The sequence below is a fragment of the Pleurodeles waltl genome, chromosome 1_2, assembly GCF_031143425.1.
Source record: "Pleurodeles waltl isolate 20211129_DDA chromosome 1_2, aPleWal1.hap1.20221129, whole genome shotgun sequence".
Taxonomy (NCBI): Eukaryota; Metazoa; Chordata; class Amphibia; order Caudata; family Salamandridae; genus Pleurodeles; species Pleurodeles waltl.
The window spans coordinates 306,060,011-306,083,753 of NC_090437.1; the positions used below are offsets into that span (position 1 = coordinate 306,060,011).

Consider the following 23,743-nt stretch of genomic DNA (forward strand, 5'->3'; position numbering starts at 1 on the left):
GAGCTGGTGCAGCAGGGGCATGATTCTCGGTAGCAGATTCACTACCCTTTTTGCTGGAGGTGGTGATAACACCTTCACCGGGGCAGGTATTGTTACTGGATACTGAGTTCGATGACTCACCTACTGGTGGCAGGCTGGTCAAGACCAATCACCTTGCTCACTAAAGCTCATTTTTAGAGAGAGAGCACTGGCACAGTGGCCTGGTTAGCAACAATCCGGTGCACATCAGTCAAACATTAATGCCAGTGGAAGAAAGTGTAGCTGGCATGACAAAAAGTGGCACTTTTCTACCCTTGAGACTGTTCGCCTCGCCACATCAGCCGCACCGACTGTTTGCTCCTTTTTGTGGCTATGGTAGGGGGTTTCGAATAGTCATCAAGTCCAGCCTGACTTTTCGTGGCCAGTTTACCTACAGACCAGGAGGACAACAGGGGCAGTATGCAGCACAGTCCTTCACCCCTCCTGCCTGCCTCAAAACCACTTTTGCTTATCCTCTGACAGAAACAACCATCCTGTCGGAGGCAGAATCTGCTATTTTCTTTCTATGTTGCAGGAGATAACATCGGTCAAGTTAGTCCTACAAATTGTCTAGCAGATTTATGCCCTTCCATTTTTCAGAAGTAAACTTTAACCATTACTGCTGCTACTATTTGGTTCCGAAGGAGGACGGAGGCCGCCTTCCTATTTTAAACCTTCTCCCCCTCGATGCTTACCTATGGAAGGACAAATTCAAGATGCTAACCTTGGCCCAGGTTTTGTCTGCCCTTGACAGTGGATGATTGTGTTGGACCTGCTGGACATTTAGATTCACATCCTCGTCCTGCGGGCCCACAAGTGCTTTCGAAGTTTTACCGTGGAGCATGTGCATTTTCAGTTTGCTGTGCTATGGGCTCAACAGTGTCCCTCTGAAATTCACAGAAGTGATGGTAGGTGGTTGCTTCACATCTTCGAAGGTCAGGGATACTGGCCTTCCCCTTCCAACAGCGACTAGATGTTAGACAGGCTCACTCCACAGTCAGTCATTGTCTACCTCCAGACTTCAGTAGACCTCATTTCATCGGGGTTCACTATAAAACATGTGCTGAAGTCACACCAGAGTTCTTCTATTGCCCCCTTCATCGCAGCCATCCTGATCACCAAGCAGTTTCATAATGTGTTTTTTAGAAAGATTTGTTTCCACCTTTCGCTTTATCGTGCGACAGAAGGACCTTAATGTACTTCTGAACCACTGTCCTTTGTGCCTTCTTACCCTCAAAAGTATTCATCATCGGCATAACATTGGTGCAGCAGAAAAGTGAGCCACCAGATATTAGATTTTCATTTTATTTAAACACCTAAGTATAACATCACTTAAAATTGATTTTTTCATAAAACTCCTATTATCCAAAATTTGACAGAAAGAACTTTAATCAGAAAGCATGGTTTTTGTTATTTGGTGTAAATCTGTTCACTTGTTTTCGAGAAGTGTGCAAATCAATCAAGGATGAATATGTGATTAATTGAATACATATTTAGTTTATAAGCTGTGTGATACTGACAATATATTCAAGCAATATTTTATTACTTAATTTAAATACTGAATGTCTTTTAGATTGTTAATGATTACTGAAGAGTTTCTAGAAGATTGATAACTACTTGAAAGGGCATCAAACCATTTATGACTGTTAATGATAGGATTTGTAGCAACTGCCAGAATGCTATCAAAACTGAGCACAGAGAAGGGCTAGAAGAACCTCCAAGTGACAACTGGACAGGCTGTGCAGAATGTGATTTTTAAGTGTAGGCTCCTGGGAATGTAGGCACTTAGCCTTCGCTTGCTGAACTTATCAGTGTAGTTGGCCTCAAGCGACAAGAATAGCAGGCCTTGCAATTATATTGAACAAAAGCCCTTTTGTTTAAACATGTATTTGGGTGTGTACCATCTAAAACTCAAATGGGGTAGAATTCATATAAACTGTAACTGCAGTCCTTCAAAAACTATATTCCAAGGCACACCACATCAGTTCAGAAAGTAGGGGATTTTATTAATCCGATACAAAGTAAATCCAATGGAGCAACACAGTTGTATTTATCTATTGAATATCTCATGCTTTGGCAACATCAAACCTACCGGCTTCAAATTTTTCCTGGATGTTGGGAATTTGTCAGCATTTGTGGAACTTGTGACTATACCCATACCTTTGTCTTGAGAAAATCATATTGACTAAACATGTGTCGGCTGTTGTGTCAATGATTTGGCTGCTGTTCCATTGGATTTACTTTGCATTGGATGAATAAAATCCCCATGACGTACACTTGTTCATAATGTACTTCGAGTGACTTATCTCGTTAAGGATTGGACTTTCTGAACTGATGTGGTTTGCCTTGGTACATAGTTTGATTGGCATGTCTTAGTTGACCCAACTGCACCTGAAGTGGTTGGGTGCTGTACCAGTTTGGCACCCCTGGCAGTACCATCTGCCTTAAGTGGACATTTTGCTTTTTCAGCTTACTATATGTATACATAGGAGGTGTGAACCATAAGCATAGCCACTGTATCTGTAATGTATGTAACTGCAGTCCTGTTGGAGTTTTTTTAATTTTAATTTTTTACTATTTTAGCTAACGTTGCTTGTGCCGTTTTATTTCTTTTTTTTGTGGTTACAATTAATATTGTGTGCACTATATTAACATTTTGATTTTTAAAATGGGTTCTTTTGTTTTCTAGTGTAAATCAGTATGTTCTTAATGAATGAGGCTTTAATGATTTACTAACTATCCCTGTAATTTCTCATGGGATTATTTGTCACCAGAATCACAGCTCACTTAAAATGGTTCAGTGGACTTTGAGATGGTTTGCATTCCAACTGGTTTCTGTCTCTGGTTGGCACATTGTGTGAGTCCTGAATGCCAGGGGGGTCTAGAAAACCAGCCTCTTCCTTTCTTGATCAATCTAGAAAACGTATCTGGTTTAAACCCCCTACTGCTTGCTCCTCCCACCTTATAAACAACAAAGGAGGCAGTCATTAGTACTCCTCAGCTCTCGGGCAAAGCAAGAAGTGCTTATTGCCCACTAGTGCTCGCGATTTGTCATGTATCCTGGAAAAAAAAAAAAAAAACATGGGGCCAGGCAAGCTGCCAGATGTCATAACCTAATGAGCATGCCATGTTTAAAGGCTTGTAAAAATATAAGTGCCGCACATCTATTTACAAAAACGAAATAACATTAACAAACAAAAGGTAAAGTGAAGTTAAAGTTCAGGATGTGTCAGTGGCTACAACACAAGCTAAAATGAAATGCATTAACTTTTTAAAGTACTACCTTAACCCTAGCTGTCACCCTCATCATGCTCATTTAAAATTAACTGAGTCCCATAATGCCACACCTTCAACAGCACATGCCACACATGTACAGTATTATGTCATGATGTGCATGGGTTCATTACCTCTCCAGTGAGAAGTCATGGATGACCACATTTTCACAGATAAGCACTTTTATACCCAGTTCAGTCCGGAAAGTATTATTGTTTACTGCAACATAATGAGCACACCCTAACATGCAATTTACACCTCATGATTCACAAGGAACTGAGCACTGATGTCCTGAATCTTTTACTCGTAGAACACTCACATTTCTGAACCCCATTGTGTAACCTCTTATATACACATCCACATTCAGTCTCGTAAGCATCACTGTTTTGTCCTCCACAAATGATCGTGACTGGTAGTTAAAGTGAAATGAGCATGACATTGGGTTAGAGCAAGGCTTAAGGTGGTAACCTAAACGATTTTCATGCCGTTTGATGCTTTGTACTCTGACACTATTACACATCCAACTTCAGTTTTAATTTTGTTCAGGGAACCTTAATGGAAATGTTTACTTTCCATAACAGTTTGGGCTTTATATTTATTGTACTGGTGTATATATGCTGCAACAGCCTGAATTTCCCCCCCACCCCATCCTCCAAGAATAAGCATTGCTTGCTCCACCTTGCTACTACCTGACTGCCAAAGCCTATAAATGAAGTATTTTGCAATTCATTGAGCTTGAAAGAGTAACTGGTTACTGTGCTTTCAAAGATAACAAAAGTATAAATGGAGTAAGCCATGTGAGCTACCCAACACATTTCTTGAACAGTTGCACAATCTACTGATTTACACATTGCTGGACAAAAATGTTCTATTGTTCACTTATATTTCAAGGGTAGACACAGGAAAAATGTTTGAAGGGGTTAGAGTGTCAGCAAAAAGTGGCTATGTGGCAGAATTCCCCCCCCCCACCTCCTTAAGATGGCAGTCACCAAACCTTAGCGAGGCAAGGACAATGAAACACACCATTCAGTAGAAATGGATACTCAACACTAGCATTGGCCATGTGGATAATTGAAGGATCCAGAGCTTCAGACGTTGGTGTTACTTTGGCCTAGTTCTGAATGTTGTGCTACCCTGCTCCTCTTTCTGTCTATCCTGCTGTTTTTTCCCCCCCTCGACTGTACTTTGCAGTCTGGGTCCACTGGAAATGCTCTATATTTTTACTGACCGTCAGCAACATGTATTAGGCTGTTCTGTTTGGCAGGGGTTTGGAAGGAACCATAAGTGTACCACATCCTTATTGCTCTTGCACTCTCGAAATCTATATTAGATGGCTGATAGCAGTGGCTTCGAGTTCAGGTCCACAGGCCTTCTTTCTTGTACCCATATATGGGAAAGCTTTTATCAGGACCCAGAGACCCGGGCTTTCCAGGTGCCATCAGTCTGAAAAAGAGACACAGCCTCAAAGTCATGAAAGCTGAATTCTGAGCTATATATAGAATGACTAATGATGTTCTCTCTTGAATTGCAGAATGTGCAAGAAGCCATTTTAATTTATTATTGGATTAAAATATACACAACTGGTAGACGTCTCCCTGACCAAACTGCCTGAGATAAATGATAGAATGATTTTTTTTTGGTAGATCGAAAAATAATTTTTAAGGCTGTAGTGAAACATTTCTTGCAACTGTTTGCCACAGGAAATTGGTGGTGTACTCCGTGGATTGGAAGAAGCTCTAACAGAAGTCCAGAGAGAAGACACGAAAGCTCAGAGTGCCCTTGATCTGAAAAAGCAAAATATGAAAGGGGAAGAAAAGAAGCGTAAAGAACTAGTGAAAAGCATGGATGAGGTAAATAATTGTTCGTGTACTAAAGCAAAAATGTTAACAGATGTGCAAGTGAAAAATAAGCCTCTGTTTTGATCTTTGAGATCTGCCTTGAGTTCTAAAGTGGTGGTTCTCTTCCCATTTACAAAGGCTATGAGTGTGTATGTCTATGTCCCTATTCCACAGTTGTCTGGTTCTTTTTGTATAGAGGGTCTTGGGCAAAAGGAACCAGAGACGACTTGTTGGTATATGGGCTCGCACCAGGAACCCGAGTCTCCAAGTCCTTAGTGCTCAGTGAGAGTGAGATGGATATAGACAGGCAGACAGAAGAGGCAGGTAGACAGTATTCAAATAGGAGATTACTTCTGGCCATAGGTAGCTCAGTGGTGCAATGCATAGCTCTGCTATGCCTGTTACTAGTAAAGTATAGCTCTGCTGTGTGAGGAGATATGAGGCATCTCTGTTGTCATAGTTTGCTGAGGAATCAGTTTTCTGTCTGCACTCTGTAAGATATCAGCAAGCCTAGTGGGGAATTATGCCCAACACTGGCGCATAGCTGTGCTGACTGCACCAGACAAGAGTATTTCCACAGCCTGTGACAGATGAGAGAGAGAGAGGTCTACTGTCTTTATTGAGGGAAGAGTAAGTTAGCAGCCATGGATCGCTATGGTAACAGCTAGGAGACTTGTATTCTAATGTACCTCTCTGGATGGGTGCTAGTATATTCCTTACTTTGTCATATTTTCAATACTCTTCCCTCAAGGACTGCAAAGACACGTGGGTCTCCTGTTGTCTCTTACACTAATGCACACATTTATCTGCATGCAAAACCTTGCCTGTCTTCTGCTCCTTGCTAAAGAGTTGCATAGAGACCTGAAATTAGGGGCTGCTTCCCTGTAGTTTATGCGTATTCAAGGAGAGTGACTCAAGTGAGCCTGTAGACTATTGTCAAGTTGCTAAGAGACAGGGCCTCACACTCTGATCCAGGCTCCCCCAACAAATAGCTCGTGAGCTACTGGTAGCTCTTCGGCCACCTGGAAGTAGCTCTCCAATGTGCAGCACATCCTACTAAATTAGACAGTTTTGTGTGGTTGAACTCATAAGCATTGCTTGCTCCACCTTGCTACTACCTGACTGCCAAAGCCTATAAATGAAGTATTTTGCAATTCATTGAGCTTGAAAGTGTAACTGGTTACTGTGCTTTCAATGATAACAAAAGTATAAATGGAGTAAGTCATGTGAGCTACCCAACACATTTCTTGAACAGTTGCACAATCTACTGATTTACACATACTGAGTCCAGGCAACCCTTAGTGATAGTTAGTAGGTGTCCAGATAGCAAAAGTTCTCTAGGGGTAGCTGAGGCGAGCTGCTGACGCTTGTCCAGGAGGAATGTAAAACACTTGCAATACCACAGTAGTCAGACAGTAACTGACAAAGAACCACACAAGTGTTGCAAAAATAAAGGATTCTTTATTACACCACTACTACTAGACTACCATTGATATATCGCCCTTTGGAGATATCTGCACACAATATATATGCAAAATGACCAACAGAAATAGCACAAAATATATGGCGTTGTATGGAGGAGGCCAAACCGTATACTGATAAAGTGGGATGCAGAATAGTGATCCCAATGAAGGTAAGTGTGGTAGTTAGCTAGGGGTAGATGGAAACACCTGAGGTAAGTACAGTAAGTGTTCCCAGCGACCAGGTGCAAGGTAGTTACCCACACAGTCGTCCCATAGGGTAACACAGGGAGTAGTGGTTGGAGTTTGTGGGATTCAGGACCGTTCCCGGTGGACCCTGAGAAAACCAGCAGACAAGAGGAAGGTTGGACATTGCCTCACCCCGTATACTGAGAAAACAGGAGTACCTACACAGGGTAACCTGGATGCAGAGGAGAGAAGTCAGTGGATGCCTTGGATTGTCCAGCTGTTATTGTGGCCCGTGGACTAGGCCGGTGGAACCAAAGGAAGGATTCCGGACGTGGAGGACCTGAAAAGGAAGGGGACAGAGTCCAGCACTCTTTGAGGTGCCCAGGTGGTGCAGATGGCACTGCCCACCCTCCTGGAGGTGAAGTCCTTGCAAGTCGGTTGAGGAGTAAGTCCAGCTGCAGGGTCCAGGAGCTGCAGAAGATACCAGGAGTCACCTCCGAGATTCCCTTTGATGGTCGCCGGATTGCAGTAGGGGCAGTGACCAGCCAGGTCACCAACAAGCACTGGCAAGTGCAAGCAGGAGCTGAAGAGGTATTCGCAGAGTTTTGGGGAGCAGCAAGGTCCAGGAGATTGTACCTTTTGAGGGGGAGTCGGGGATGGCCATTTGCTTGCAGTAAGGCTAGCAGAAGTTGTTGGAGCTCCCATGAGTGATCCACGGGTGAGGAACACAGAGGCCTGCCTCACCAGCACAACAAAACAGAAGTCCCATGTCTCAGGAGGTGCAGGGCAGGGGCTGATCTTCGAGTTGCAGAGTGCTGGAGGTCGGGGCTTCTTGGCACCTGAAGATCTCCTGGAGGAAGTGTCACCAAGCATTGGCAAGTGCAACAGTCGCAGTGCACAGGTGTTCCAGTCCAGTGGCAGGAGCAAGGGCCCACAGTCTCCCGGGTTGGTCAAAAGACAAGCAGGGCTCAGAGGAAGTCACAGACTCACCACTTGTGAAGCAGAGCCTTTCAGTGTTTGTGACACAGCATACCCCACCAACTGGTCGACGCCCTCAGGGTCCTGCAGATACAGGGGAGTGACTCCTTCACGCCAAGGGCGATTCCTTCGTGCTTCCAGGTACATACAAAGTTCTTGTGACCCTGGAGGATGCACACTTTTGGATGTTGCAGATGTCTTGCAGGATCTGGAGAAACAATGTTGCAATGGGAGCCTTCCCACCAGAATCAGATGTTTTGGTTCCAAAGTAGACCAGCAGCAGTTCCAGGGGCCAGGAGCAGATGATGTCTTGCAGAGAGTTCCTTGGAGAGTCTTGCTTGACGAATCTGAGGACCACCCACAGGGGAGCTCTTACGTAACCCTAAAGAGGGGGTTGGTCACTCTCTGAGGTGACCCACCTATCAGAGGGGGTCAGGAACGTCATCTACCTGGGCTAACCAGTCAGATGCTCCCATGGGCCTCTGCACATGTTATTTATCGCCAAGATGGCATAATCAAATGGCCTTCTGGCAGAGCCCTGTGCACCTCCCTAGAGGATGAGTTGGACAGGGGGGTGGTCACTCCACTGTCCTTTGTGCAGTTTTGTGCCAGAGTGGAAACAGAGGGTTCCTGAACTGGTGCAAACTGGATTATGCAAGAAGGACACTAAATCTGCCCTTCAAAGCAATCTGGTGGCACTCGGAGGCCACCCCACCCCAGCCCTTAGACACCTAATACACAGGGTAAGGTGGTCACACCTCTACCTTGCAGGAAATCCTTTGTTCTGGCTCTCTGGCCTGAGCCAGGCTCACCAGTAAGAGGGCAGAACAGTGTCCTGGGTCAGCAGCAGCGTGGGCTGGCAGCTAGACGCCATAAGGCTTCGGAGGTAGAACTGGGGGGCGGGGGGAATACTTTAAGGAGCCCCCAGATTACATGGTAACACGCAATTCGCACTGCACTGGAATCTATGTAGTTGCGTGATTCCAGCATGCTTGATGCCAAGCATGCCTAGGTTCGGAGAAGCCATTATGTAGTTGGACCACTCATGTTAACCAGTGTCCACTACGTACCTTAAGATGACTCCCCCAACACTTAGAGTCCAGGAAAGGAAGCCGGGAGTCTGTAGGGGCACCCGGCTCATGCAGGCGTGCCCTCACACTTAGGGACATACAGCCTGCCCTTAGACTGAAGGGCCTGCCAGAGGGGTGACTTACAGTATCTAAGTGTAGTGACCAGGATACAAGGCAAACCCTATATCTGTAGCAAAAGGGTTTTTGCACCTTTTCACGCAAGCTGCAATGGCGGGCCTGCAGACACAGTTTTCATGGGCTTCTATGGGTGGCACAATACATGCTGCAATAGGGGACCCATTGGTGTACCAATGCGCTGGGTACCCAAATACAATATACTAGGGACTTGCATAGGTGCACCAGAATGCCAGTTGTTTGTGTAAAAAGTTTACCAGCAAGCACATTTAGAGGAGAGAGCAAAGCCACTGGGGTCCTGATTAGCAGGATCCCCTTGAACTACAGTCTAAATACATTGACATCAGACAAAATGTGGGGGTAACTATGGTAGAAGGATGGCACTGTCCTACAATATTTGCACACATACCTTAATTAGTGTTCTTGCTTCTCCACTGTGCTTAATAATCCCATCTTGGCTCAGCTGCACGTGCTTCCTGGTGTCGGAGGCACCAGGAGCTTTTATTTATTTATGTAGATATTTTGTTTTTTTAAATAAAAGAGAAAAGGGGTGAGGTTGAATAGCACTTTTATTGTGTAATTCAAGACAGCAGGCAATGTGAGTTTAATTAATTACATCACACAGTTTACAGACAAAATTATAGCAGCTCATATTGCAATAATCAATACTGTGATATCTTTAAATAATACTTGTTCTCCAACTCTGATTTCTTTTGTCCTTAGTTATCCCTATTAATTTGGGAATATTGTCACACCTAACTTCACTGCAATAATGCAGCATGTTTAGAAGGGAGTCGGATCTCAGACTGAAGTAAGCAGTCCGAGGAAAATGCTGCAGGCGTAAAGGGGTAGTCTACCGAAAGAAGGTGCAGATAGTAATGATGTGTACACTTTAAAATGAAAAGGGAGAGATACAATTGTGAGAATAATGGTGTACTAGGTTCCCTCTAGGTGCATGCATTCTGGATGATGGTATTACCTTTTTTGATATCCCTTCAGTTATTGGGGTTCAATGTCTTATGTCTTTAGAAATTTTGTTAGTGGTTATGGAAGCCCATTTTGTCAGATACTTTATCACGTGGGTGTTTTCTCTGAGTTTATGCTTAATGTCTCTGCTATTTCTGAATGACATTGCTATAGTTTTTATTGCAGAGAACAGGGCTGTGTGAATCCTTCACTTCTCAAAGTAGGACACTTCCAGGAAGGGGATGGCAAGAGTGAATACCAATGGGTGATGGATTTGAGCTTTGCACAGTAGTTGACGTATCCATCACCTCCTTCTGTAATTATCCATGGCAACAAAGCTGATTTGACAATAACTCCACTCTGTTGAGCTTACATAAATCAGATAGTCTTTTTAAAGTCATTTGTACTTCTTAGCACTAAAATACTGATTATTGATCCATAGCATATTTAATATGTTGACCACCACCCCTAAATCACTACACAGTGCTACTGCTAATATTGGGTATCTGATAGAGACTTCTAGTTGCAGGATCCTTACCTTAGAATTTTCCCCAGGCATCAGTCTGGATCGCGAGATTTTTCTTCGAGCAGTACCCTTGCGCATCATCAGGTGGCATCAGTTGACTCTGCGTAAGTCATTTGCGTCATGTTTGCTGTGATTACGTTGTGGTCCTATATCCGTGCCACCCCAGCACACAGACCTCATTTCTTTTCTTCGTGTACCAGCCTACTCGCAGATCTGGAGAGCGCTACCCTCATTCTTTTTTTTTTGACTGACTTAGACTGTTTTATCCAGTTTTATTTTACACTTTTTTTGGTGCGTCAAGCAAATCATGTAAGACTGGTTTCAAGCCGTGTGACTCCTTTCACCGCATGGTGACGGATCCACACCTTGTGTGCTTGTGGTGTCTGGAGCGCTACCACATCCCCTAAAGTTGTGCTCCGTGTGCTGGATTATAAACCCGAAGGCTTTGATAGAGCGGACCCTAAACCTCCTGGCATCCCGGTGCTCAGTTCCACGTCGCTACCAGTCTCGTTTGAGAGAAGGGTCACAAGACAGCTCGCGAAGCTTCAACACTCTTCTTCTTCCTACTCTAAGTCCTCTGGACATTCGGGTCACAAGAAGTTGTTGAAGAACAGACATTCTTCGACTTCACCCTAGTGCTCGGACGATGAAATGCAAGAATAGCATCAACGCTCTAGGCCTCCGTTCTCTGAGCCTGCTTCTGGGTCGGCTCCTCACCTCTGTAAGTTGCCAGAGCTACCCCTGCCCAACTCAGTTTTATGAGGCTATGCGCCTCATTTTGGGGGCAGACTGACCCTCCCATGACGTCTTTTGGCCTAGTAGAGTTTGGTTCTGTGCTGGCGGCTCTGAATCTTGAGGGCCCCTGAGGATCTGTTATCGGATCTCTGCCAATGCTGGTCATGCCAACGTGACCTACGCCGACAAAGATGCTGAAGCTTCCGACGTCAGTTGGGCACACAATCAATGTCGATCATATTCTTACCTGACTCCCACCTGGAGCCGGACCAATGTCCCTTCAACACCAGTTCCGTCTTTGATGGCCAAACCATATACTAAAATAGTAAATTTTGAAGGTAGGTCCTCCACTCAAGGGTGTGGAGTAGTTAGTAGGGAGCTAGGGGAACTTGGAACCCCCCTAGATGACCCCCAGTGACCAGGAGAGCAGATGTAAGTTGCCTGGTCTTCCCATAGACTAGCAAGGGGATTGGAAAAGGAAGTTTTCAAGTACAGGATTATTCTAGTGGAACCCAATGGTGTATTCAAAGGACCTGCAAAAGAAGGGGGACAGAGTCCGACCCATGCAGGAGTGTCCAGATGGGCCAGGAGCCACTGCCCGCCCTTCTGTGGGTGTAGATCTGGGTCGACTGTGGAAGATGAATGTCAGCTGTGGAGTCCAGGAGCTGCAGAGGAGCAGAAGCTGTCCCACGCCAGTTGTAGACAGGTCAGTGGTCAGGAGAACCACCAACAAACCTTGGCAAGTGCAAACCTGGACAGGAGAGGATTTGCCTTGTAGCACCTATTTCCAAGGGAGAGGATGTTGCATCCCCTCTCCCACAGGAAATATTTTGTTCCGACTTCCCCTGCTTCAGCTGGTAATTCAGCAGGAGGGCAACAACCTGTCAGAGGGCTGCAGTAGCTTGGGCTGCTTGCAAACCCTGGAAGACTGGTAGGAGCAATACAGAGAGGGGTCCTCTAAGGAGCCCCCAGAGTGCATGGACTCATGCCACCAATACTGGCAGCATGGGGGTATGATTCAGACTGGTTGATACCAAACATGCCTAGGTTCGTAGTTACCATTATGTAGCTGGACCTGTAGCCGTTACATGGGTAAATGGCTTCCCTGCAATTGCAAAGTCCACTACGTTGGAATGGGAGTTCCTCGGGGCACCTGTGCTCATGCAGGGGTGCCCTCAAACACAGGAGCCTGCACCCTGCCCTTTATCCTGAAAGGGCCTACCATTGGGGTGACTTACATTGACCTGGTGTAGTGACCAGTAGTGAAAGGGTGCATGCACCTTTTCACAAAGGCTGCAATGGCAGGCCTGCAGACACATTTTACACGGGCTCCCATGTGTGGCATAATAGATGCTGCAGCTGATTGGGGTGGGGTGGGGTGGTGGGAGGCTCCTTGGTGTACAGATGCCCTGGGTACCAAAGTACTGTATACCAGGGACTTAGATGGGTACACCAGTATGCCAATTTGTAAAGGGTACAAAGGCAACCGAATTTAGAGGAGAGTACAATCACTGGGGTCCTGGTTAGCAGGATCCCAGTGAAAGCAGTCTAAGCACACTGATAACGGGCAGCAGTTGGTGGTAACCGTGCCAAAAAGAGTGACTTTCCTACACTGGACCCTTTAGAATTCCAGCTAGAAGACCCGGAGGACAGGGCACAGTAATTGGGCAAAGCTTGTGGTCTAGATACCTCTCCTGACACTGGTATGCTTTCTCCCTCTACCGTGACTACGGAAGAGGGAGTGTCGTATTCCATGGTGGTGAGAAGGGCAGCTGAGGTCCTCTACCTTGAGCTACCTACTGTGGCTTTCAGGACTAACCTGCTAACTGAGGTGCTTGAGTCTGGGACATCCAACTCAGAACCCCTTTTACCATTTAACACAGCCCTTGCTGATGTCCTACTGGGTACCTGGTCCAGACCCAGCACAGGAGCTCCTTAGAACAGGACAATCACCCTCCGCCATCGGCCTGCACAGAACGACCCTAAATTCCTGACCCAACACCCTATGCCTGAGAGTTGTCATCCAGGCTGCTTCTTAATCAGGTGCAATCCCGTCTGCATCCCTGGTTAGGGAATCAAAGGGACTGGATCAAATTGGGAAGAAATTGTTCTCTTCCTCCAGTTTGGCATGGCAGTCTGTGAACACCGCATGCCTTTTGGGCCGCTGTTCTCAAACCTTATGAGATATGGTTGTGCAGGTGCTGCCGCATGTGCCGGAGGAGGCCTGGGCCGTTCTCTCCCAGTCGTTCCCACCTGAAAAACCTATTCACTACCTGTGTGTGCTGACTGACTAGTTGTACCCATCTTAAGGTATGTACTGGGGACTGGTCAAAACAAGTTACCCAGCTACATGATGACTTCACTGAAAGCTGAGGTGTTGGGTATCAAACACCTCGGATTAATAAACTCACACTGATTCCAGTGATGGATTTATTAATGCACGCACCCAGAGGGTGCCTTAGACGTGTCTCCCGAAACCTACTAGTCCTCTAGTGTGCTGGCTGACTGGTGCAGCCCAGCCTGCCACCCCAGACCTGCTTCAGACTCCCTAGGAGATAAGAGCCCTGCTCTCAGAGGTCAAGAATAATGCCTGCTCTGGGAGGGGGTATTTTCACCTCCTCCTGCATGATGGCTAATGAATCTGCATACCAAAGGACATCAAAGACGCTGCCTCCTTTTGATATGTGACCCTGGCATCTCCCAGACCTACAGGATTCGACCCCCTGCCCTGAGACCCATTTGGCACCAGGACATGCAGGCAACTAGCTATGCTAGGAGTTATGGAGTACACCAAGGTCAGACAGACCCCTAAGGTGAGCTTCCTGATGTGCTCCACTCGAGGAAAACTTTGCCATCTTGGTGATGGCAGAATTGGGAACTCTGGGACAGGGTTATGCCCACTTCCCACAGGAAGTGGTCTTAATAGGGGGGTAGTTACCCCCAAAGGCAAGTAGCAGATTGGCTACTACTCTTTACTCCCATTAGCACCCCTAAATCTAGTGTTTATTGGAGCCCTTGGCACCAGAGAAACGAATTCACATGACTTAAGGAGGACGACACTGAAGAGTTGCAAGAACTGAGGAGCAGCAACTGACTTGGCTCCAATCATGCCAGCTTATATGCTGTTGCAGACAATTGCACCAAAAACAATTCGTCCTGCAGCTGTTCAGCTTCCAAAAGCCTAGGAAGGCTGCCAGCATCTCCTGTGGAGTTGCAGAGTTACTTTCTTGCACTGTGCAAACCCAAAACACAAGCTCCGGTTTACCGAACTACTGACCTCTGGCCTCCCTGGTGCAGCAGACGCCCAGGAAGAGAGGTGCTCAGTGCTGTTAGAGGTCAGTCCCATCGTCTGAGTAAGTAACAATACGTTAGAATGTCCAGGAGCACAGCAGCACCAATACCAGGGGGCACACCTGGTACTCTTACTTCAGCTAAGAATTGTTGATCGTCCAATTCTGACACTGGTCCCATAGAGACTGACCAGCAGACAAGGGACGTCAGCCCCTCAAACCATCAACCACAGGGCCCCAACTATTCTCTTCACCTAAAACAAGTGCCTTTGACCGCTGCAACCTGACACCCCAACGCACCTGTGCACTTAATCCCTGCACCCTGAGTCCAAGTCAACCGCTGGTGTCCCTAGGAGGCAGAAACCCCCATCCACCCCCACCCCCCCATGCCAAGATCTGAACTCACCCTTGAATTCCCCCCCACCCTATTCCACCAGGTATCCTGAAGCAATTCCAAGTCAGCCAAGAGCTCCATAAGCTCTGGTATGAGCAAAAGAGTGCACTGGTGGAGTTCCAACCTGGGCAGAAGGGATAAGTGTTGGAGCCTGTGGCACCTAGGGCCCTCGAAGACAAATGGAGTGATGCTTACCCTATCCTTGAGAGGAAAGGTGAGGTCACCTACCTGGTTGACTAAGACAGTTGCAGGTGCCGTTACAAGGTGATCCATGTAAATCTCCTGAAGCCTTACTGTGACAAGGGTGATGTGTCCATGCTGATGGTCATTGATGAAGGTCAGGAAGAAGAGTGAACCTCTCCCCAGCCTCCCCTCTCAGTCGTAAAGTCTGTTGAAGTTGTCCTTTTCTCAGGCGCCTCTGCCCAGCAGCAAGTTGACGGCAGACCAGTTCTGAGGCAGTATGGTGGGCTTTTTTCCATAATATCTAGTCACACAACCTGATGTACCCATGATTTGGACACTGGAAACAGCCCACCTGTCAAAAAAAAAATATACAGACAGTCTGACCAAATGAAGGAAAGCATCAGAGCTGGGGTCAGAAAATGCTGGAGTTAAGGGGGATTGAGCCCTCTGAAAGTCCCTGGGCTAACCCAGTGTTCTTAGTCCCCAAGCCTCATTCCAGGTTGGTAAACCAGAGCCAAAGAACTCTGTGTTCTTGAGTCCAGATGAGCACTATCAGTTCACTGTTACTCCCTTTGGATTAAAGAATGCCGCTGCCACCTTCCAGAGGTTAGTGCAGCATATCTTAATGGTATTGATGTCTATTGCTGCACTTACACGATCACCTGATGCACCTTGGCAAGTTTCTTGAGGCTTTGCAGAGTCCAAACGATGTTATCAAGGCAAGCAAGTGCCAGATAGGGCAGGTATCTGTTGTATACTTGGGCCACCTTGTAGGTGGGGGCCAAATTCAACCCTTGCAGCCCAAGATCCAACCTATTGTTTAGCTCCAACCACCCAGACTCAAGTCAGGCAATTCCTTGGCCTGACTGGGTACTACAGGAGGTTTGTGAAGGGGTATGGTACCATTGTGGCTCCCCTCCTGGAATTAACCTCCAAGAAAATGTCATTACAAGTGAACAGGGAAGCCATCTTACAGTATGTAGTGCGCATTGGTCAAAAGGAGTTACCCAGCTACATACTGGCTTCACTGAAAGCAATGATGTTTATCAAGCACCTTGTATTAATAAACCTACACTGGTTCCATAGATGGACTTACTACATGCACCCAGAGGGCATTTTAGAGGTAGCCCCTGAAACCTATTTCTCTGGTGTGCTGGCTGACTGGTACAATCTAGCCTGCCGCCACAGCACTGCTTCTGACCCCCCCTAGGAAATGAGAGCCCAGTTCAGAGGTCAGGAACAATACCTTCTCCAGCAAGACGGCTAGTAAATCTGCATACCACAGTCAGGGACTTCAAAGTCCATGCCACCTTTAATATGTGACCCTGGCATCCCCCAGACCTAGAGGATGCCGCCCCAGTCTAGACAGGAAATCAGCTATGCTAGGAGGTGTGAAGTTCAGGTCAGACATTCCCCTAAGGTGAGCTGCTTGATGTGCTCCAGTTGAGGAAAATTCCACCACCTTGGGGGATGGCAAAATTAGTAAATTTGGGACAGGGTTATGCCCATTCACCACAAGAAGTGGTCATATAAGGGGTGTAGTGAACCCAAGGGTTAAGGAGCACATTGGCTACTATTCACTCCCCGTAGCACCCCTCAATCTAGTATTGAGGGAAGGCCCTGGCACCAGAGAAACCGATTTACCTGACTCAAGAAGGAGGATACTGAAGAGCTGGAACAACTGAGGAGCAGCAACTGACTTGACACCAACCCTACCGTCCTACCAGCTGTCCCCAACAGTTGCACCATAGACTGGTCGCCCTGCAGCTGTTCATCCTCAAAACCCTGGGAGGACTGCCAGTACTTCACAAAATAGCCAGCTTCTCCCGTGGAGTAGCACCCTGCAGGCACCAAAACGCAAGCTCCGGTTTCCCGAGCTGCTGACCTCTGGCCTCACTGATGCAGCAGCTATCCAAGAGTAAGAGTTCAGTGCCTCAGAGGTCTTCCCTGTCTCTCCAGCGAGTAACAAGATGCTAGACCCTCCAGTAGAACTATAGCACCAATACCAGGGGTACCAGACCCCTTGCAGCAGACCAGACTTGTTTGTGGTCCAATCCAGAAAACGACCAGCCTACGATGGTAGTCAGCCCCGCAGAAGCCATCAGTTAGTGGCCCAGCTGTCCTGTCCTGTTAGGACCCACTTCCAAGCCGTCACCCGAAGCAGTGCCTCTGACCACTGCGACCTGACACCTCAAAGCATCTCTGCAGCTGTTGACACAGCCCTAGTTCAAGTGAACTGAAGGTGTCCCTAGCAGCCAGAGACCCCCAAGACCTGAACTCACCCTTGAGGTCTGCTGGACTCCCAGTCTCTGCCTGCAGCCTCTTTCTGCGGGCACCCCAAGGCCGAATACTTCTGACGACTGCGACCCGACAGCCAAAAACCATTGCACACGATCCCCAGAGCCTGAGTCCAGCGCAACGGACGGTGCATCCCTGCTCCAGAGATCCTAAAGACCTGAGCAACCCCCTAAACCCCTCTCATCCCCCCTTTTGGGTTCAAAATAGCTGATTCCTCATTCATGGCCTGCAGCTTCGTTTTACAAGTACTGCCTACTAGTGACTTCAGCGAGCCGCCCAACACTAAAAAGCACCTCTGCACAGGGATGCCCCAGAGCCATCTGAGGTGTCCTGTTGGTGATACTTTGGGCCTTGGCCCCGACTTACCTTAAATCCTGAAGAACAGTCCTGTAAGTCGTTGACAGGTGGCCTATGCAGCGTATGTTTTCCCCGTAGGTTAACATTGCCTCAAATTCAGTATTGTCTATTTGAATGCTGAAAAGCTATCTTGAAAAGTACTTACCTGATTATAAAAGGATTTCTTTGAGTATTTCATTTATTGTGTGTGTGTGTGTGTGTGTGTGTGTGTGTGTGTGTGTGTGTGTGTGTGTGTGTGTGTGTGTGTGTGTGTGTGTGTGTGTGTGTGTGTGTGTGTGTGTGTGTGTGTGTGTGTGTGTGTGTGTGTACACACAAGTACTCAACACTCCCCTTTGATTCACCTAACCTGCTCGACCACACAAACAGAGCAAGTGGGATTTTTAAAGAAAGCCCTGCAGCAATAAGGGTTGTCTGGACTCAACACTGTACCTCATTTTAGTGCATTATATATAGCCAACTTCCTATAAAAACGGTACACAGCGCAACTGCTTAGTCTTGAATGCGTTGCAGAAATAGCAACACTGCACATGGCTTCCTTCTTGAGGAACATAAATTTATATATTTCAGCTTACCAAATAATACCACGAAATGATTTGTTTTAACTATTTTCTGAAAAGAACATATAGAAGAAAAACTAATTTTTGTGATTTTTAAAGCCACATTTTCTGTCAGTGCAAAAGGAGTATTGATGCAGATTGACTTTGGCCTAGTCATGTCTTGTAAAGCCTTTTAAATCAAACATCATTACTTGCACTCCTTAATATCTGAACTTAAAAGCACGCAGCTAGAGTGTTGCATTGGTTATCAGAGTTCATAAAAATGTTCTAATGATTGAGTACATTTTGTTACGCACAAGGATTGCAAGACTTTGGTGGCCAAGGAGAAGGAGGTAAAGAAAATAACAGACAACTTGAGCTCAATGCAGGAAGCTGGTCAGAAAGATGCAGATGCCTTGACTGCTGCTCAGCAACACTTCAATGCCGTGTCTGCTGGCCTGTCCACCAACGAAGACGGAGAGGAAGCAACACTTGCTGGGCAGATGATGACCTGCAAGAATGACATCAGCAAAGCAGAAACGGAAGCCAAACAGGTATTTTTGCAACAATTCTATCTTTACTATTGTATCATTTTATGTAACTTTAGAGTTGCATCAAGAAGCTGGATGAAAAAGGAAAGGGGAAAAGCAAGCACAAGATGTAGGCTGAAGACATGTAATCTGTCCCCCCCCCCCCCCCCCCCCCCCCCCCTCTCCCCAATATGTCTTGTTGGATAGTGGATAGCTGACATTAGGCAACTCATCAGAAGTTAATGAATGAGAATAGCAGTGGCAAGTAGGTGCCATGGTGCTAACGGGGGTGCGGGAGAAAGGAAGAGTATATAAATTGGGATAGAAGGGGATCTGAACTTGGTATGTAGTTAGAAGTAACAGCATGCAGAAACATCACCTGGGTGTTGGGCCAACTCATGTGAGGCATGGCACAGCCCAACCCCACCAGAGAGGTCTACAATTGTATCTTTCAGACATCCCTTACTCGTAAGTTAAATTTAGGATTACAGTTAAACAGACCGATAAATGACTATAGTGCTAGAGGCTATGAAGTCCTCTTCCATCATTTCTTTTGATCCCCTGTCTTCACAAGGATTGAGCAGCCATAATTCCAATGATGTTGAAAGTTTGGTCATCATCTAGCTTGCTGTACTAGGCTTCTGGAGCTTCGGGATTTACCATGTTGCATCTCTGGCTGCTCCAGTTAAGCACCTGTGCTGCTAGCCCACTAGGGGCTTTATCTGACACAGAATACAGTGTGCTGAATCTTAGTTGTTTTATTCCAAGGTTTCATGTGCCACAGCAAAGAGAAAGATTAGCGTTTGCATGCTGAGTGTTGTCTCGCATCGGTCTTCAGTGGCTAGATTTAAGATACTAATAAAATACATACATAGGCACCTACTGCTAACAAGAGTCCTGTTTTGAAGATTGATGGGTGGCTAAGTAAAGTAATTTTTCTAGCTGGATGGGTGTGGGGCTGTCAACTTTAAAGTGGTGGTTCACTCTAATTGCATGGCAAGCGGGGTAAGTGTATGCTAACGGTCTTACTTAGATCTCAGAAGGCAGTGTTGAGAAATTGATTTTAAATGTATAGAGGGACTGCTGGAACTTAGACATTTGTGGCAGTAATTGGTTTTCCCTACATTTCTACAACTTAGATTCATTAACTTTGTGCAGCACAAAGTATGTGTTAACTTAGCACAGGCCATATTATATATAGTGCCTGGGTTGTGCAATAGGGTATGTTGCTCCTTTTTATGCAGCTGGTAAAATTTGGTATTAAGAAAACATCCACAGAAGCTTGAGGCTGATCTGCAACATGGATTGTGCTACTATGAGCCCTAGGGGCATTCTCATTTGTAAGGAGGTGTAGCCCAAGCTTCATAGGGGCACGTTTCCCTTTGTACCTATGCTGTATTAGAGGGGCAAATAAGCAATCAGGAACCACACTGATTGCGTCATAAACGGTAGTGCACAGCAGATTAGACTTTGGGGACGGGTCATGGGGACCCAAGGACATCTTTGGCATTTCCTTCCCTCACAGCCGGGTGCAGTCGTAGACTGGTGCTTTAACCTTCTTCGGTACACTCTCCTACTCTGAATCGGGCACACCCAGTTAAAGATTCTAACAGAGCATGGATCAGGAATGTGTGTCCACGTGTATTAGGGTCCAGTTGGATGATTTGTTTTGCAAACTCTATCCTGTCATTCTTATAGGCTCAAATGAAATTGAAGCATGCGCAACAAGAATTGAAGACAAAACAAGCTGAAGTTAAGAAAATGGATAATGGCTACAAGAAAGATAATGAAACATTTGAAGCAGTAAAAAAGGTCAAAGAGAAGCTGGAAGCGGAAATGAAAAAGTTGAACTATGAAGGTCTGTGTTCCCAATTGTCTCTTCTAAAATTGCTCACTTTTAAATTTTTCCGAGTATGTTGTTTCATAATGGTGGTTTAAGTTAAATCATGCAGTGCACAGAAAGTTACTGCAAGTCCACTGTTAATGTTAGTAAAGGAGACAGAACTGTCTCAGATGTATTGTTCCTGACAACCTTGCTATAAAAGGAACAAAAAACGCTCCCCACGCATAGTGGCAAAAATCATTATTTGGTCTGTTTCTTCACATAATGCAGTTATTCAGAATGGGCTCACTCAAAGCCATAGAGGTGGTTGTGATTTTTTTTGTTTTTTTATTGTTTTTTGTGAAACTTATGATGAATTGTGGACTTGTTCCTTTCTCCGAAAAGCAATCCATATTCCTGTGTTGATTGACCTCTGTCAAAAATTAGCTGTGTCAGTCAATTTAGTCTTTGTTAATACTTCCCTACTACAGTAAAAACCAGTTAGTGATTCTAGGTTCTTGAAGGTTTTTCCTGTATGCCATTATATTTCTGCCTCTTATGTATTCTACTGCTAATGGGTATGCATCAGGGCACCCATCCTAATGTCTTGATCCCTACTCTGGACCCCGTTGCAGGGCGTGATTAGCAGGGATGAAAAGGATAAATACAACTGGTGGGATACCAATACAAAAGGATGATGGAAGGAGTGCTGAAACATTTCAAGCACTAACCCCCAGTCGCAGATCTGGGTTGAATCTGTTCTCTTGCTCACCATGCCTCCACAGTTTGGACCCAGCCATAAGCAAATCAGTCTTTACCATGATGTTCCCTCATAGGAACAGTCCAGGTCCTCCCTGGACCGTAAACCAGAGTCCTGGGACTGGTTTCAGAGTATAACCCCCTTTATCAGCCAGGCTAGCTTGTATCCAGTGGCACAGTGAGCACGGGACCAACTTCTGGGCATACCCTTCCCACTTAGGGCAACTTTAGCAATTCAAAAGGATGATGGACTGAGTGCTGAAACTTTTCAAGTACTTACCCTCAGTCCTAGATCTGGGTTTAATCTGTTATTTTGCTCACCATGCTACCACGGTTTGGACCCAGCCATATGCAAATCAGCCTTGCCCCTGTTTCCCATGGGAACAGTCCAGCCCGAACTGCCAGGCCAGGTCCTCCCTTGACCAGGAAACAAGTATCCTGGGACCGGTTTCAGGGTATCTCCCTTCATCAATCAGGCTAGCTTGAATCCACTGGCACAGTGAGCATGGGACCCACGTCTGGCAGTTTGGGCTGAACTGTTTCCATGGGGAACAGGGTCAAGAATGATTTGCTTATGGCTGGGTCCAAACTGGTGTGACGTAGCGAGCAAAATAACGATGGATTAAACCCAGATTTGTGACTGGGGGTGAGTGTTTGAAAAGTTTCAGCAATCGGCCCATCATTTTATTTTGTTTTGTGATGTTACCAGGAATACGAGACATTGGAGAGACTTTATCTTGCAAAGATTTCATGGACTGTTTTAAATGTATGTTTGTTCCCTAGGCAGGAAGGGACTGATCTGCATTAAGGCAGTTTTGACCTCCCGAGTGTCAAGATGTGTAGGAAGTTGGCTCTGTATGTGCTATTTCAAAGTAAGGAATAGCCTGCACAGAGTCCAAGGGTTCCCCTTAGAGGTAAAATAGTGGTAAAAAGAGATAATACTAATGCTCTATTTTGTGGTAGTGTGGTCGAGCAGTAGGCTTATCCAAGGAGTAGTGTTAAGCATTTGTTGTACATACACATAGACAATAAATGAGGTACACACACTCAGAGACAAATCCAGCCAATAGGTTTTGTTATAGAAAAATAACTTTTCTTAGTTTATTTTAAGAACCAAAGGTTCAAATTTAACATGTAATATCTTGTTTGAAAGGTATTGCAGGTAAGTACATTAGGAACTTTGAATCATTTCAATTGCATGTATACTTTTCAAGTTATTCACAAATAGCTATTTTAAAAGTGGACACTTAGTGCAATTTTCACAGTTCCTGGGGGAGGTAAGTTTTTGTTAGTTTTACCAGGTAAGTAAGACACTTACAGGGTTCAGTTCTTGGTCCAAGGTAGCCCACCGTTGGGGGTTCAGAGCAACCCCAAAGTTACCACACCAGTAGCTCAGGGCCGGTCAGGTGCAGAGTTCAAAGTGGTGCCCAAAACGCATAGGCTTCAATGGAGAGAAGGGGGTGCCCCGGTTCCGGTCTGCTTGCAGGTAAGTACCCGCGTCTTCGGAGGGCAGACCAGGGGGGTTTTGTAGGGCACCGGGGGGGACACAAGCCCACACAGAAATTTCACCCTCAGCGGCACGGGGGCGGCCGGGTGCAGTGTTAGAACAAGCGTCGGGTTCGCAATGTTAGTCAATGAGAGATCAAGGGATCTCTTTAGCGCTGCAGGCAGGCAAGGGGGGGCTTCCTCGGGGACCCCTCCACTTGGGCAAGGGAGAGGGACTCCTGGGGGTCACTTCTGCAGTGAAAGTCCGGTCCTTCAGGTCCTGGGGGCTGCGGGTGCAGGGTCTTTTCCAGGCGTCGGGACTTAGGTTTCAGAGAGTCGCGGTCAGGGGAAGCCTCGGGATTCCCTCTGCAGGCGGCGCTGTGGGGGCTCAGGGGGGACAGGTTTTGGTACTCACAGTCGTAGAGTAGTCCGGGGGTCCTCCCTGAGGTGTTGGTTCTCCACCAGCCGAGTCGGGGTTGCCGGGTGCAGTGTTGCAAGTCTCACGCTTCTTGCGGGGAGTTGCAGGGTTCTTTAAAGCTGCTTCTTGAAACAAAGTTGCAGTCTTTTTGGAGCAGGTCCGCTGTCCTCGGAAGTTTCTTGTCGTCGTCGAAGCAGGGCAGTCCTCGGAGGATTCAGAGGTCACTGGTCCCTTTGGAAGGCGTCGCTGGAGCAGAGTTCTTTGGAAGGCAGGAGACAGGCCGGTGAGTTTCTGGAGCCAAGGCAGTTGTTGTCTTCTGGTCTTCCTCTGCAGGGGTTTTCAGCTAGGCAGTCCTTCTTCTTGTTGTTGCAGGAATCTAATTTTCTAGGGTTCAGGGTAGCCCTTAAATACTAAATTTAAGGGCGTGTTTAGGTCTGGGGGGTTAGTAGCCAATGGCTACTAGCCCTGAGGGTGGGTACACCC

General features: G+C 46.4%; 1 protein-coding gene across 1 annotated transcript in view; it reads left to right on the forward strand.

Moving 5' to 3' along the window:
* Positions 1 to 23,743, forward strand: part of SMC2 (structural maintenance of chromosomes 2) — a 348,380-nt gene that overhangs the window by 123,959 nt on the left and 200,678 nt on the right. Inside the window, exons 9-11 of the mRNA XM_069238504.1 lie at positions 4,992 to 5,141; positions 18,567 to 18,800; positions 20,475 to 20,634. Coding sequence (XP_069094605.1) covers positions 4,992 to 5,141; positions 18,567 to 18,800; positions 20,475 to 20,634 — 544 coding nt within the window. The remainder of the gene's footprint in view (positions 1 to 4,991; positions 5,142 to 18,566; positions 18,801 to 20,474; positions 20,635 to 23,743) is intronic.